At 40.1% G+C, this 14,765-nt stretch overlaps 1 protein-coding gene across 2 annotated transcripts; it reads left to right on the top strand.

The window, feature by feature from the left end:
- Positions 1 to 5,377: 5,377 nt before the first annotated feature.
- Positions 5,378 to 12,865, top strand: LOC308115891 (uncharacterized protein). 2 transcript variants are annotated; one of them, XM_080473734.1, is made up of 13 exons: positions 5,584 to 5,792; positions 6,347 to 6,493; positions 6,615 to 6,672; positions 7,908 to 7,980; positions 8,262 to 8,365; positions 8,690 to 8,779; positions 9,381 to 9,452; positions 9,530 to 9,586; positions 9,689 to 9,764; positions 9,917 to 9,973; positions 10,068 to 10,170; positions 10,483 to 10,593; positions 11,466 to 12,864. In XM_080473734.1, exons 1-13 carry the CDS (start codon positions 5,749 to 5,751, stop codon positions 11,479 to 11,481), a joined length of 1,008 nt encoding a protein of 335 aa, XP_080329860.1. In that variant the 5' UTR covers positions 5,584 to 5,748; the 3' UTR covers positions 11,482 to 12,864. The 2 variants fall into 2 exon arrangements, with proteins under 2 accessions (XP_080329861.1, XP_080329860.1); XM_080473735.1 differs by lacking the exon at positions 6,347 to 6,493 and having other exon boundaries at positions 5,378 to 5,792; positions 11,466 to 12,865.
- The last annotated feature ends 1,900 nt before the right edge of the window (positions 12,866 to 14,765 follow it).

Genomic DNA, 14,765 nt, shown 5'->3' with positions numbered 1-14,765 from the left:
TTTTTACTAGTTAAGGCTACTGGCAATAAAACATGATGAGAGAAATCAAGGGAATCCTCAGAGCTAGTGGTAAATTGCTCATTTTCAACAGTCCTCTCCCGCCTTTTCCCGCCTTCATAGAGCCCCAAGGAAATTTTCTCTTCTCCCTAAATCCTGCTGTACAGAACCCCCCCTCCCCCCCACCTATCTCGAGTAAAACTGCACAAGTCCTTGATATCAACATATATCTTTTATTAATTTGAAAAATAATCAGAATTGGTCCCAAGTGGTGGTTCAAGAGCACAGCGAAGTTTACGTTTATCAGACGACTTGGTCAAACTCACCAATTTTGTACATACAGCCTATCATCGGAGTCCTATACAGTACAGTTACATACGTCTGAGCACAGAATATAACGTGGGGTTGGATGTGATGTAGTACTTATTGTCGCAAAAAAGCCTTATTGTTATTGTTCACTTTGTTATATTTATTTCATATGATTTTTAAAAGAAAAAAATATATTTATTATTCTATTTTGTTATTTTTTATGTTTGTTTTTATTTATTTTTGAATTTCTAGCAATCATAACCAATAAGATGTTTACTTGTTTTTTTTGGCGAGCCAATGTTAAAGTATGATATTGTCACTGTTTGTTTGTTTGTTTTTTATTTTCAATGGTCAGTTTTGGTGCTTCTTCTTTTTTTCTTTTTTAATTTGCTTTGTTATTATAAAGTATGCCCTCTGTGTAGGGTGCTATTTGATACTGATTACTGATGTCCGACTTGTTAGCTAGAGATGTACGTTAGAGGCAGAAACTAGTTTAAGTTTACAGTGACGTCCTTATCGATGCCCTCCCCCCCCGACTCAACCAACATAGGCAACAGCAGCGGTGGGACTTTAGCAGAGGAGGCGTGCTCCTCCCCACCCAGACGTACGGGCATCAGAGAAGTAGAGGTATAGAGCAGACTTCTTGGTGGAAACCTCCTGACAAGCTGCTGATGTTTAGTTTGCTTGAAAGCACATGGTAGCAAGTGTATTTTTGACTGAGGATGGGTAAGAATTGCCGAGCTACACACTTTACACGCCCTCAAAAGCTTTTGTTTGAACCTGAAATTTATTCTCTTATGAACTCTATGTGTGGTCCAAAAAGTCTTGACAATGTTTGACATATATCAAATATGTTATACCTTCGATTTCTAATGATTATTGTGTCAAGAGAAATATAAAAGGCACACACAAAACATGATATGAAATGTATTGAGGGTCAGCTCTGATGATGCCATCCCCCTCACTTATGTACCTGGTCTTTCCTTTCAAACCATAGATGTAGATATTGTATCTTGACTTTGTATTAAAAGCAGGATGATTGGATATACAGCACAATGAGCCGCTTGACTCTCCTGGTTTGTTTCTTTTTCTCTTTGTCTGCGTGTTGTTCACTTACGGTCCACTAGATGGGACCAAAGCAAACTGAAAATGAGTCGCGCTGCCACTCACGGGGCACAGCTCCTACTAACGGATCATATCAACAAGAGAAATCCATTGCAAATGTCTCTTTATCGTTTACAGATGAATCACACTCGAATGCTGCACTAATTTATTTTTCGTATGACATCTACAAACTGTAGGGACTGATCAGTCGACTTGTCATCCATTCAATATTGACTCTTCATTTATGTAATGATGATGATGACTGCTTGACTATTGAGATACTGCTCATGTGATCTTTAGAGGAGCGGAGGTAGGCCTCCGTTTCAGGGCGCTGCAGAGCTTTAGGGGGCCACAGCAGCAGGAGTAATTTCGGGGTGAGGGGGAAGCTTTTTACCCAGCATGTTTTCTTTCCATCTATCCAGATTTATCCAACTCAGGACCTTCTGAGGCTGGAGCCAATCTGAATATGGGGGAAAGCAGGTTACACACTGGACTCGCATCTCGGTTCAGTTTAGAATCAGCGATTGGCCTCAAGCGCGTTTTGAACAGTGGTTGGAAGCTGTTTGTCCTAATGTCAAAACATTTCCGTACTCAAACCCCGGACCTTCTCGCTTCTCATCCCCCCCACACACCTTTAATGGTGTGAAACATAAAGTAACATAGAATACTTCAAGCATTTGACAACAATCTCTCCCATTTTAAAGCCACTGAACAGAAAGATAGGGAAAAGCTTTGCTCATAAAAGGTGACAAATCCAGCGACACACTCCCGTCTGTCGCATGTCAAAATTCAGGTTTTATCAAGATTAAACAATTCAGATATCATTTGTTCATGAGGGTTGTTGTAACACAGCAGCTTTCCTGGAACCAGGAACAGGAAGACTGTTTGCATTTACTCAATGAGCGACAGACACATTTTCCAGGTTCTATATCACCACACTCCCTTTGTGTCGGTGACGTGCTTTTGACACAAGGAATGCTGCTTTTCGCATCCATGGTGGTGTTTTCGGCACACCCCGATGCACGAGCAGATGTAATCAGCAGTAATTCAACAGTAATGACAATCATCAGCAGAACTGGACACACATGCAAGACGTAGAAACGGCTGCTGGTGTGAAGAAGGATTAAGTTTCACTGTAGTTTTTTCTTGTACTGCTGAACCATTGAACCTGCTTGACTGTTTAAAAAAAAAAAAATCAACTTCCTGTTAGTTCAACTTAAGGACACAGAGAGAATAAGAACAACCCCTCATTTTTAAATTGATCAAGTAAATGGTGAAGTCTATCTAAATGGGATAACACAAGAGTTAATCTTCCAAATTTAGTTTAATGTGACTTGAATTTAAATATTTTGAATTCATACAAATGTTTTGCTCAGCACACCTCAATTGTATTATCATAGAGCCTCATGTGGGACTAATTCACATGCACAATAATTCTACTTGACTTTATTTGGTTGATTTTACAAGTTATTACATCCTTGCGTTATGCACTAATAAGCCACAGCATTATGACCAGTGTCAGCTGAAATAAACAACAATGACTATGTCTTTATCGTCTGTTGGTGGGTAGCATGTGAATATTTCACCTGAAAAAGTTGATGTTTAACAAGGACCACATTTTGATGGTTAATCGAGCGGGTCAATGATCCGGTAGGATCATATCGATGCCAGATACCACAGGCAAAGGCAATGAGGGCAACATGGTCTTACAGTGGCCAGCTCTAATAATCTGGTTGTCATTCATAAACGAGATCAGAGCTACAATTAGATGGGCAGAGTCCAGATGCTAAAGAGCAAAACCATTAAAATACATAGATTGACTTTGAAAAACTAAGTGTGGACACAATGAGACGTGCACGTGGGCTATCTAATGGATGCAACAGTGCTTTTCATACCAGAGGGAGACATTTTTGCAAACCTGGGACAGGACATGTCGGACAAGAGTCAACTTCAGCTTCGTCTCTGCCTCCTCCTGCTCAGTTTCCTCTGTTTTAATACAACCGTCTCTATCATAGCCATTCTCATTACTTCCTTGTTGACCTTCCCTTTACAGTCTCATGGCTTTATCTCTCTGTCACTCGTCAGCTTTACGATTAAGCTTTCTTTTAAAAAATCCTGATTGGTTTGTGATGTTCTCATTAAGACTACCAAGAAGGCAAATTGCATTTGTTTGTTTATTTGGCGAGTTTCCATCTGCACTCCCAAATAAGTTCATGTGAAGTATGTGTTGACTGTTCTCACAGCTTTAATTACTATACTTCCTGCTGGTGGCATGCCGAAACAAGTCCAGTAACATCACACCTTCAACTGTCACAACTCGCATTCAAGCTCTATACAGAATGAAATCAGACTCACTCACCTTTATAAACAAGCGCTAGCTCATAGAAATGTAGCTCACTTTGACATAGCAACTAATCAAACCAACCATGAGGGACAGGTGAAGACAGTCAGTGTGACACTAAAAAAAGAAAACACTGATAGAACTCGACGGATGGTATTCCTGACGTCACTGTGGACTGGGCTGAAAACAAGCCGATTACCTACGTCTCATTTATCATGTCAGTACGTGTAATAAGTCCTGAGTCATAACATGACATGACATGCTTCTTTTGAACATTTTAACCCCTCTCTCCACAAAATTGTAATGTCCCAGTAAATATTAACTCATCACTTTATTTTTCAAAGTTTGCATGTTCTCCAAAGCGACTGTACATTTAAGGCACGTACAGAAGACAGATGGGAAACTAGTAACATTTACCCCCAAAACGCTTGTTGCTGATTTATCTATTACTACTATTTTCAAAATATTTTTTGGGCTGTGTCATTTGGTGTCTAGCTTTCAGAGATACTAAAAATATGTCACAAAATCTCACACTGTCACATTTAGGAAGTATTGCGCTGAGAGTTAGTACTTCGGGGGCTATACTGAAATAAGCTCCTTCTGTTGCTCCATGCTGACAACCGTAAAGGTAGAAACAGGTCAAAATCATTCTGCTGACGTTTAAAACGAATGTGAGAATTTATTCATGATTCATTTTTTTTCTTACTTGCACACTTGCACATGCAGTGACAGAATTAACTCATTATTGCTGATATTAAACTGGAAACTTATAAAAAAAAAATAGATACGGCCAGGTGTAGCTCTCTTTGACAAAATATGAATTTTAATTTGAAATGAATAATCTCAAGCAATAGTTTGCAAACTTGTCAGCATTTTAGCAATTATATAAAATCTACTTAAGGGAAGTGATATATATGAACTGTAATTCTAACAAAACACAAAGTGGTTTACAAATTCAGGAAAACTTAAACTAAACTAAAACTGCCTATCTCTAATAACAATTTTTAATTTATAAAATATTCCAGGAAATTATCTTTATTTCTGGGAATTATTTAGTCTCTCCTTAGGTTCTCATGTTGTGTATCTGTTGTTCGTCACACTGGTTCTTCAACAAAAGGTCCAAATGGAAACAGAAACCGATATGCAACAGCAGACGTGGCATGTTCAGCCACATTTTTTTATTTTTATTTTTTTGCTTTGTTTTTACAGCTTTATCAGCTGCATTTCAAAGAGGATTTCCGGTGTGTGTGTGTGTGTGTGTGTGTGTGTGTGTGTGTGTGTGTGTGTGTGTGTGTGTGTGTGTGTGTGTGTGTGTGTGTGTGTGTGTGTGTGTGTGTGTGTGGCCTGGCAGCCCCTCCAAAATGTGTCCTGGCTGCTTATAGTCACCTGGGATCAGGTTTTCATAACTGCCCACATGACAGTTAGAGTTTGGCACGATGATGATGCACAATGGAGGATTTCTTATACACAACAATCTATGGTGTGCAGGTCATCGCTCAGCCTTTCTTCCTGATGTGTATCTCATTCTGGCTGAACAGGTTGCAGTGGCACAATATGCAGTGTGACTGTCATCTCTTTGGCGCGTGACCGCTGTCCCTACATACCTGTTTCGCACTGAGAGTGTGTGTGCACGTGTGTGTGTGTGTGCGCGCGCGCCTCTTTTGGATCTTGAAAGGTCAAGGTAAGCCGTGCCGCCCCAGCAACGGTTGTCAACGAGGAGGAGAAGCTGCAGGGAGTGTGGCTCCGCCATCTGCCGTCGTTGATTGGTTGAACGCCATCACCAAGTCCCGCCCCTAGCAGCTGATTGGCTGAGAACACAAAATTTACTTTCCAGTGGAGGCTGTCCTTGGTGTTTGTTTCTTAACCTGCTGCTTGGACTTAAAAAGTTGTTTCCAGGAAAGAAGGCAAAACACACACAACGTGCTTCAATGACTTAGTCCACTTTAACTTAGGAAATCACTATTATAACCTGTCTGGTGAAATATTTTTTTGCCATCATGAACGTGAAACATAGGAGGAAATTGTCATTGGACAGCTCTACGTGAGTATCATTCTTTTTCTGCCCCCTCCTCTGCTTCCTCCTCTCCCTGGGAAATACTTTATTGGAGGACAGGCACAACTATTGGTATTTCAGACTTGCCAAAAATGTAAACGAGTGACAGATGTGTGCACTATAGTTCTTTTTATGTCGCCAGGCTTTTGTGTTGGCTGCCTTACAGGAGTTAAAGCATCCTCCAGAGACCCTGCTGTTGCCCAGAGACTGCAGAGTAACCACACTGTAATAGGCTGAGAGTACAGGTGACATTTGAAGAGGTTTCTCAAGGACGCCCAAGCAAATTTAACTTTAACTTTCTCGGGAAAGAAACAGGCCAAAATCACATGCGTCATCGGCAGTACATTATTTACCCTTTCACCCGTATTTGACCCTGGAAAATAAACCTTTTTGTTAATAGTTCATATCAAATGTGAGAGCAACTCTCTGCGGAACGGCTCCTCTCTCAAAACCTACGCATCTGTTGGTATTTTCCTGGACGGTATTATTCTGTGTTTTTCTCTTTCACTGGTGTGCATTTATCTCCTGGTATCTGGGGATAGGTTGTTGGACGGTGCTGGACTTCTCGGTGGGAAAAAAAGCAGCACCTTGTTTAATGGTAGAAAACCCACAGTGAGCCAGTCTCTAGATGATGCCCACATCGAGATCCAGGAGTTAAAAAGCAGCCTCAACCCTAGCATGCCTCTCAGGTACACTCTGCGTGGCTTTGGGAAAGCTTTATAGTGTGGTTGACAATGTTGAACCCTGTGCAGGGACATCGCTCTGCGTACATGTCGTTTATGTGTGCACTGTGTGTATGAACTGTGACAGAGAGCAGCCCATATCAGAGGGGAATCTGGATCGATCAGACGGGCCAATCCACAATCATGTAAGTCCTAATAACGCAGCTATGGCTGATATTTATTATCAGAACGTTTGAACGATGAATAAAAATGTGTGTGAGCGATAAACCTAAAAGAATAATTAGATTTTGTTGTCGAGGTGTTTTTTGAGGCAAATTTTTATTCATTGGTTTCATTCATTTTGTGCAAAAGGTCTCAAAGCAGGACACAACTGCCTATTCTGTGCAGACAATACAGGACCGTGTTGTGACTAAAACCACAGCTGAAAGCAGAGGATGTTGCTCTTTTTCACATATAAATCCAGAGTCATGGCTCCAACATGAATGAGAATACTCTCTGAAATCTTTGTTTGCTAACAGGCTGATTCACTCTGCTTTGCTTTATTCTACATTCATTATATTTAAAACTTTTTTTTTTTTTTTTTTTTACTTCACTCGATGCAAACAACACAAGCTATTAAAGTCCACGTTCCCATTAGGGAGGAACCTGCTTTATGTTGGCACATTTTTGGAAGTTGTTTGTGACATAAACAGATCTAAAAGTAAAATAATACTGCACTTCCAGAAACAATAGTCCAAAATCAGGTCCTGACAGTTTGACTACAGAACAGGACCTGGACCCATCCACAGTTCTCCTAATAGAGAAGCAGGTATATTTTAGTATTTTTCCGCTATGAGTCAGTAGCAACCAAAGACAGAGCTAAAACGTTAGTAAATATCAGACTTCTGGTATTGATACTGCAACATTCATCATGATAATTTTACTTTATAATATATGATTGTATAACTGTCCATTCGTTTTGTTTTATATCTTAGAAGGCTGTTCAAATTCTACATCACTTGAATGACAGCAAAGGGGATTTAGCCTAATCCATCATTTCTTGCTCTAAATCTCAGTTCATTCATTCATTTTACCATCACAGAGAAACACGATTGTGTCTTGGAACGATTGTATTTTACACATTAAACGTTGGGAGCGACCAAAGACTGGGCTAAAAGCAAAATAAATATTGTATTTGTATTCTATAGACATCCAGAAAGAACGAAAATCTCCAGTGAATCATAGTATTCTTAATTTATGGCTAAATGCTCAATTAACTGTGTCCATACAAGTTCACTCCCTTCAAGAGTGACTACAAGTGTGTTTCTGTTCCAGTTAAATGCATAAGTAATTGCATGTTCAACAAAGGTTTTTTTTCTTTTTAAGAAAAGAAAACTCCATATTTGTTTCGTTACTAACGACTCCCTGATTCTTCATACAGAGTTTCCACAAGCACAATAAAAGCTTCCATAAGTTGTTTCCAGAGATTCCCGAGGACGAGAAGCTGACACACAGTGAGTTCGCCTGAGATCAAGCGTCTGTTACTTATTTGCTGATATTGATTTATTGAAACGGCGTCACATTGTGTTGGATTCTCACTCTGTCCTGAATTCTTTGCTGTCCGATTGAGTCCCCGGGGGACAACTTGTTTGCCGAGTACTCTGTAGTGAATCTGGACTCCAAACCCTTTTGTAAATGATTCTACATCCAGACACCGCAGGTTTATTTTCATCATGCATGGAGAAACGTCTACCCGTTGGTCATCATAACGCCTGCGTGCACGTCTTTGTTGCAGCGTTCACCTGTGCCTTGCAGAAGGAGGTGCTGTATCACGGCAGACTCTTTGTTTCGGAGAAGCACGTGTGTTTCCACTCCACTGTGCTGCTCAAAGACACCAAGGTAACAAAACACACATGGGATTTCCTGATGTCTTTTCGAGATATGCTTTTCGAGCTGAAATGTCACAAACCATAAAGAGCAGTCAACATTACTTCCCCTGGAAATGTACTTTCATCTTCACTACTGGGGCGTTTTATCTCATTATCAGTCACAGAAACGTTATTTCAGGACCTTGTGTTGAAAATTAAAAAAAAAAAAAAAAAAAAAGAGCTGCTGGTTTTCCGTGCTACTGTATAATTCATGACACTTTGAGAAGGCGTAAGAGATCTAACGGCGTGTCCGAGCAACCAGAACATTAAATACATTTCCTTGAACTCGATGCAGGTGGTGATTTCTCACTGCAGTGTGAGGGAGGTGAAGGGACAGAACTCAGCCTTGTCTATGCTGTCCATTCAGACAGCCGACGGAGAGAAGGTGGGAAACTACACACAGTCAAAAATATCCAAATATCGTATGTTGCTTGAGGTTTTTATTTTTATTTATTTTTTGTTTTATGATGTGAAGTCACCATAACTGATGGATTCATGGTTGTCCGTCTGTTGATTTGGAAGCCAATAGAAACGTCTGGATGTGTTATTATTACCGTTCAGCGCAGAAACAATCAAGCTCCCCGGAGGCTCTGTGACACGAAGACATCTCTGAGGGTTTCTTACTCAGCATGCATGCAGCCACGGGGAATTACAGCTGTGAAACCAGAAGGTGTTCTTTTGTGGAGCCGAATTTCAAACCTCCCTCCTCATAAATGTGATGAGCTTGAGCTGCTATTGAAATGGACCCGTTAAGGAAGCCGTGTCAAACACTTTTTTATTGAATAGTATAATGTTCTCAATGTGATTACCTACATGCCTTTTGCTTTGTCTCGTTTTTTTATGGCCTTTTTTCTTTTTTCTGTACTGGCCCCGAAAAGAAGGATGCATTCAGATTCCTTCAGTGAAACAAGAGTTTGAATGAAACGCTGCTCAGGTTCGTTTTTGTTTTTTTTCATATTCAATTACCGTTTGCGTCTCTCTTCTAGTACTCGTTTGTGTCTTTGAGGGGTCGTCGGATGTGTTATAAACTCCTACAGAAAGTCTGTTCACATGCACAGGTACAGCAGCCACTGTCCAACATGTATTTCTGCGTTTCGCTTCTTTCTTTTGACACAAATGTCTGTTTTTCAAACAGGCTTGGTGTGCAAGCAGCAGCCCCCACGTCTCTTCTGCTGAGAATGAGGCTGATCAGGTTGGCTGGTTGAATCTTGTCGTGCTTGGCTGGATATGTGTGCGTATTAATTCATAAGATAATAAAAGTAAAACATTTTCTGCATCCTTATCGTTCACACAGATGTCTAGCTATTCCAGTATAGAGGACGGTCCCGATCCGGACTCAAGCAAAGACTTTGTGCAGATCCCCAGTGAAGGTAATGAAAAAATAAAAAAAACAGCAGCCAAGGGTTTTAAGGGTTTAACCTTTTTCTAATAAAAAATCAAAGCTTTTTTTTTTTTTTTTTTAATTTGAGATACTGAGGATCTTCTTGTTACTGAGCACAGCAATACTTTTGGGCTTTTCCAGGTTCAACGGGACACAATTCCACCGGTCAAATCAGCTTAACAAATGAAGACCACAACGGTGAACGTGCACAAAATACAAGCAAGACAAAGGTGCTCACGGTGAAAAGGTCATTCTTGACTTAACCTGTCGTTGATGTTCTTATCTCTGTCAGGTGTAACATCATGGCTTTGGTGGGTCACTGAGAGACTCAAGTCCTTTATCGTCTTCAGTGAGACTGAACATCTCAGCGTCATCTTTTACATCTTCTTGTTTCTGTGAGTATCATTCTTAAGGGATTTAAGGTGAAATTTTAAGGTGAAACTCATTAAGAATCACTTCATCACCGTGCAGCCCCAAACTTGAAAAGCTTAAGCAACCTTCGCACCCTGTCCCACCCTGTTTGAAAACATGTTACCAGACTTTGTCCTCTGTGGCTTCAAGCAGATATAATTCACTGATAATGTAATGTTAGCACTGTACACCCTGCACCAATCGGAGACTTCCCTCCCTTCGTGAAAGTGAAAGCACCGCCCTCGTGAAAGACTAAAATCTGCGGCATGCATTAAAGTATTGTTTACCGATTGCAGACTGGTGATGCTCCTCCTGGTCTCCAGCTACATCGGCCTGAGGCTCATGACTCTGGAGCAGCAGCTAAACTCTTTGGGGGGTCTGATTGAATTCTCCTCCAACCACAGGCCGTGAGTCGACACACCCCTCCCAGACAGGTTTCCCCTCAGAGCACTGCGCACACGATAGTACTGAGAAAGTATTTAGGAACAAAAAACTATATTTTAACTCTTTAAACATGACTGGAAGTTCAAAGGAAACAAACTGGTCTATACAAGGGCTGACATGTTCAGATAAGTGTTTAAAAAAACACACACACACACACACACACAAAGGGCATGAGCTGTCGAGAATGAAAGGCATGAGGAAATGTTTGGACTTGGAAAAATTCAAACTGGTTGTGTGAACTTTCAAAACGATTACTTGCTGATGAGATTACGCATCAACAAGGTTGTTCTACCAGTTCACAACAAGTATTTTAAAAAGGGAAATAAAAAAAAAAAAAAAGATAAGCCATCTCATTCCTGGACGGTCACAGCGTCTGGGAAGCATCTTTAGACTGTACACGTTCAGCTCATGCTCCGGGGGGAAGATAACACTGAAGGCAATGAGAATGCAAATGACTTAAAGCTGCTTACGTTGTTTTCTTGTCGCTGACAATAGTTTTTAGATGATTGAGGCTTTCCATTCAAAGGAATATATATTTATACTCTAGAAATGTGCTCATGTTTAGTCTTTTTTTTGTCAACTTTCTTAGAAAACACGTGGATAAGATATGAACGGCAGCCCCAATTAATGTGCTTTGATTATGTGATCATCTGTAAATATAATGGTAGTTAATGAGTCCTGATGACACATAATCGTGATCATTTTGCCTTTTGTTTTTCATTAGTCAGCGCAGGACTTTTTTTGCCCGAGTTTTAAGGATGAGATGTTTCTTTTCTGTAATTGGATGATTTGCACTTCACTAAGTAGCTTCCTCTTCCTTCGTTGTGTTTCCCAGATACCAAGAAACATAATCTGAGACGGACAGCAGCGGCAACCGAATACCTCCAGGAGCACATAGCAGCACACTTTTATGTTGCCATCCTTCTCTGCTTTGTTCCTCGTAGACAGACTCCATGATTCAGTGAAACTTTATTTTTTTTTCCTGATGATATTTTCAATTTTGGACATAAACACATTCCCTCACAGACGAAATTTAAGTCTTGTGTCTGTGCGATCGTCTTCGGGGGAATGCTTGTCAGCATGAAGTTGCTATTGGGATGTGTGAAACCAGGCCACACATGGCGAACGACATGGATGGCTTATTGTGCTGCCAGAGAGTCATGGGGACGATTTATTTTTTATTTTTTTTCTGTTTGCAGCACATCGATTCTCTGCTGACAGATCAAAAAAGTGAGGGGAGGCTCTCCTGCACAGGGCCATATGGAGGCAGCCTGCCGGAGCCATGTCTATTTTCTGGCTGCTGAACAGCTGAGCTCAGCGAGCTCAAGTTGTTGGAGTCCTGGCTGGCTTTGTCTTTGATCAACACAATCTGCAAGACAGAAAAATACCCCTCACTCTGTCTGAACATACATTCACCTATCAATGATTAATGATGTTATTGTTTGATTAATTTTATTATCCAAGTTTGAGAGATCATATGTGTCAAGTAACTGCAAGAATATACAGTACCTACCGTATTCTTTAGGGAAAAACATTGGTAATGACAGTAATCAGCCAGCAGATGGCAGCCTATCATATTAAACGCAGCAAACTAAATGCGAGTTGTTTTGTTTTGGGGTTTTTTTTGCATTTAAATGGACCAATAATTCAGGCAGTGGCATCTCCTCAATGCATACATGTTTCACAATGTTTACCACCGAGCTTCCCTCAATAAATAATGATTTGAAGATTTGATAAAGTCATTGGTTTCGTAATTGTTGATCAAATTTCTTGACCAGACATGGGATTTTAAATTGAAAGTAAAGCTGAGCCATAGAAAGGACGTTTCAGATATTTCTTTGCACCAACATATCTGTCTCTTATGAATGTGTAATTTATTGCAGAAACCCTGAAAAGGATTAAAAAAAAATAATTAAAAAAAACACATTACAATCGGGTGTTTAGAAGCAGGATGACGTGTCAAACATGCAAGGAGTGTGAATGAATCAATATAGCACATGCATGGCACCTGTATACAACTAACACCATAATGTGGGGGTAAAGGGGGAGGCCTTTTCCCTGCATGATTTTCTCTGTTTTAAATCTTTGAAAGAGAATGTTTGTATTTAGAAACCAACTATTAAAAAAAAAAGAAAAAGTGGAACTGAAAAATATTTCATTTGGAAAACTGAGTTTACTGTAGGTGTTAAAATGGCAAATTAAAATGGAAAAATAAAGTGCAGTGGTTTAACTATAACCGTTGTTGACTGCATGTATGTCAGCGTATCATATCAGCTGTTCACATTAATGTCTTTATATAATGAGAAACGTGACAGGAAACGTGACATTTAACCAAAAATGAACAGTGAAACAAAGCATGACTTGTATAAGACAGAGGTGTTAAACTCACTTTTTACTTCAGGGGCCACATGCAGTGAAATTTCATCTCCGTAGGCTGGACCATTAATTATTGCAATATAATATAACTACAACTCTAAATCTCTGTCTTTTAGAGCAACAAAGGTTTATATATATATAGAGAGAGAGAGAGAGAGAGAGAGAGAGAGAGAGAGAGAGAGAGAGAGAGAGAGAGAGAGAGATTTAATGAACTATCCTTTTATAACATGGCAAATCTGAAATTTGAATAAAAGAGCAAATTCAATAATATTGTCTCAGTTCACCATTTACTCATGTACATTGCAATTTGCAGATCAGAGTGGATTTTTATTACACTATTCACATCTTCAGAAGGCATGAAACATTTGGCTGGAACTGAAAATTTTAGTAAGCGAGATCAGCTCACGATCAGACTAACCTGTCAAAATATAGAAATAGTCTTTAATGTAGACATTTCTACACTTGTAAGCCTGATCACCCGAGCTGCCTCCACACACAATACTGACTAACGTGCAATACATTGCAGTTGATGTCAGCGTTTCATCTTGTGGGCCCGATTGGCCCGCGGGCCATACGTTTGACACCCCTGGTATAAGAGTTGGCTGTATGCAAACGTGGTTCAAATTATGTGGGACTGGGATCATCCTCTGATCCTATGAAAACACCTCGTCCATTTATGTTCAAGCTGCAGACAACCTTTTTCAGAAACACTGGACAATTTGGAAGTTCCACCACTTGTGGTGTAAGATCTTTGTCCTAAACAATCCCGATAAATATTCAGAATTAATCTAAAATGATTTGTTGCATTGACCGTTACCGTTCTCTGGAATCTCACTATATTCTGAGGAGGAAATGACCCCAGTAAGACTCATTACTGTGCAATAACTGAAATCAATCGTACAAGGTTCACCTTTTTTTTGTACATAAGTGATTTTTATTTTGCTGTCCATAAAAAGGTCAAGATTCAGTCCCATGAATTAATTTCATTACATCATATTTTCAGTTTCAAAAAAAAGCAACATAAAATTACAAATTATAATACAAAGAGTAGAATAGGTAAGTACAGTAACCATATAAACAGTCCATTAATATTGTCTACCACCCCCCCCCCCCCTGCCCTCCCACTTCCCCACTCAAACTCTAGCACAAAACTCAACAATACATCAGTTAGTATCAGCAATAAAAAAAAAATTCAAATAAATGTCCCGTAGTGTTTTTTGTTTTTTTTAAAAAGCGCTTCAATGTTCCAATGCCATGAGTTCAGCTTTACCCTCACATAGACTACACAATAGATAACGTCCCAACCCATCATTTGCTCTGCAAAAACACAATAGACATGCATACAGTTTTCACTGCTCACCCCCCCCCCCCCCCCCCGACTGCCCACCCCGTCATTAAACATTCAAGGCCAGAGGATACAATATACGTCAATCATAGTGGTGCATCAATAAAACGGCGAGTTTCCACTCAGTTCCTTCAGCTCCGTGACTGAAATGTGGATCCAGAGGTTTTCCCTGATAACCCGAACCTGTCCAGGAGAAAACTGAGGACTCAATCCAGAGAGAGCCAGAGACTCTCTCCAATTCTTCTGACGGCTCAGGCCCCTGGCTCAAGAAGGTACAAGATTTCCAATATTCAAATATCTAAGCACAGGAAGAGAACAGAAGCGGTCCTGTTCCAAGGAGGATGACAGGAAGTGAGTGGTGTTCGGTAACCTTTCCGCTGCCGAGACCTACTTGTACTCCCAGAATGGAGTAAT

The sequence above is a fragment of the Lipophrys pholis genome (assembly GCF_963383615.2).
Source record: "Lipophrys pholis genome assembly, chromosome: 1".
Lineage (NCBI taxonomy): Eukaryota > Metazoa > Chordata > Actinopteri > Blenniiformes > Blenniidae > Lipophrys > Lipophrys pholis.
This window is presented reverse-complemented; position numbering and strand designations above follow the sequence as displayed.

What these genes read in the sequence shown, in the direction of transcription:
- LOC308115891 (XM_080473734.1), top strand. Translation starts at nt 5,749, where the DNA reads ATGAACGTGAAACATAGGAGGAAATTGTCATTGGACAGCTCTAC. An exon ending in TTGTCATTGGACAGCTCTAC is followed by an intron (nt 5,793 to 6,346) that starts GTGAGTATCATT and finishes ATCTGGGGATAG; the next exon opens with GTTGTTGGACGGTGCTGGAC. An exon ending in AACAAATGAAGACCACAACG is followed by an intron (nt 9,974 to 10,067) that starts GTGAACGTGCAC and finishes TATCTCTGTCAG; the next exon opens with GTGTAACATCATGGCTTTGG.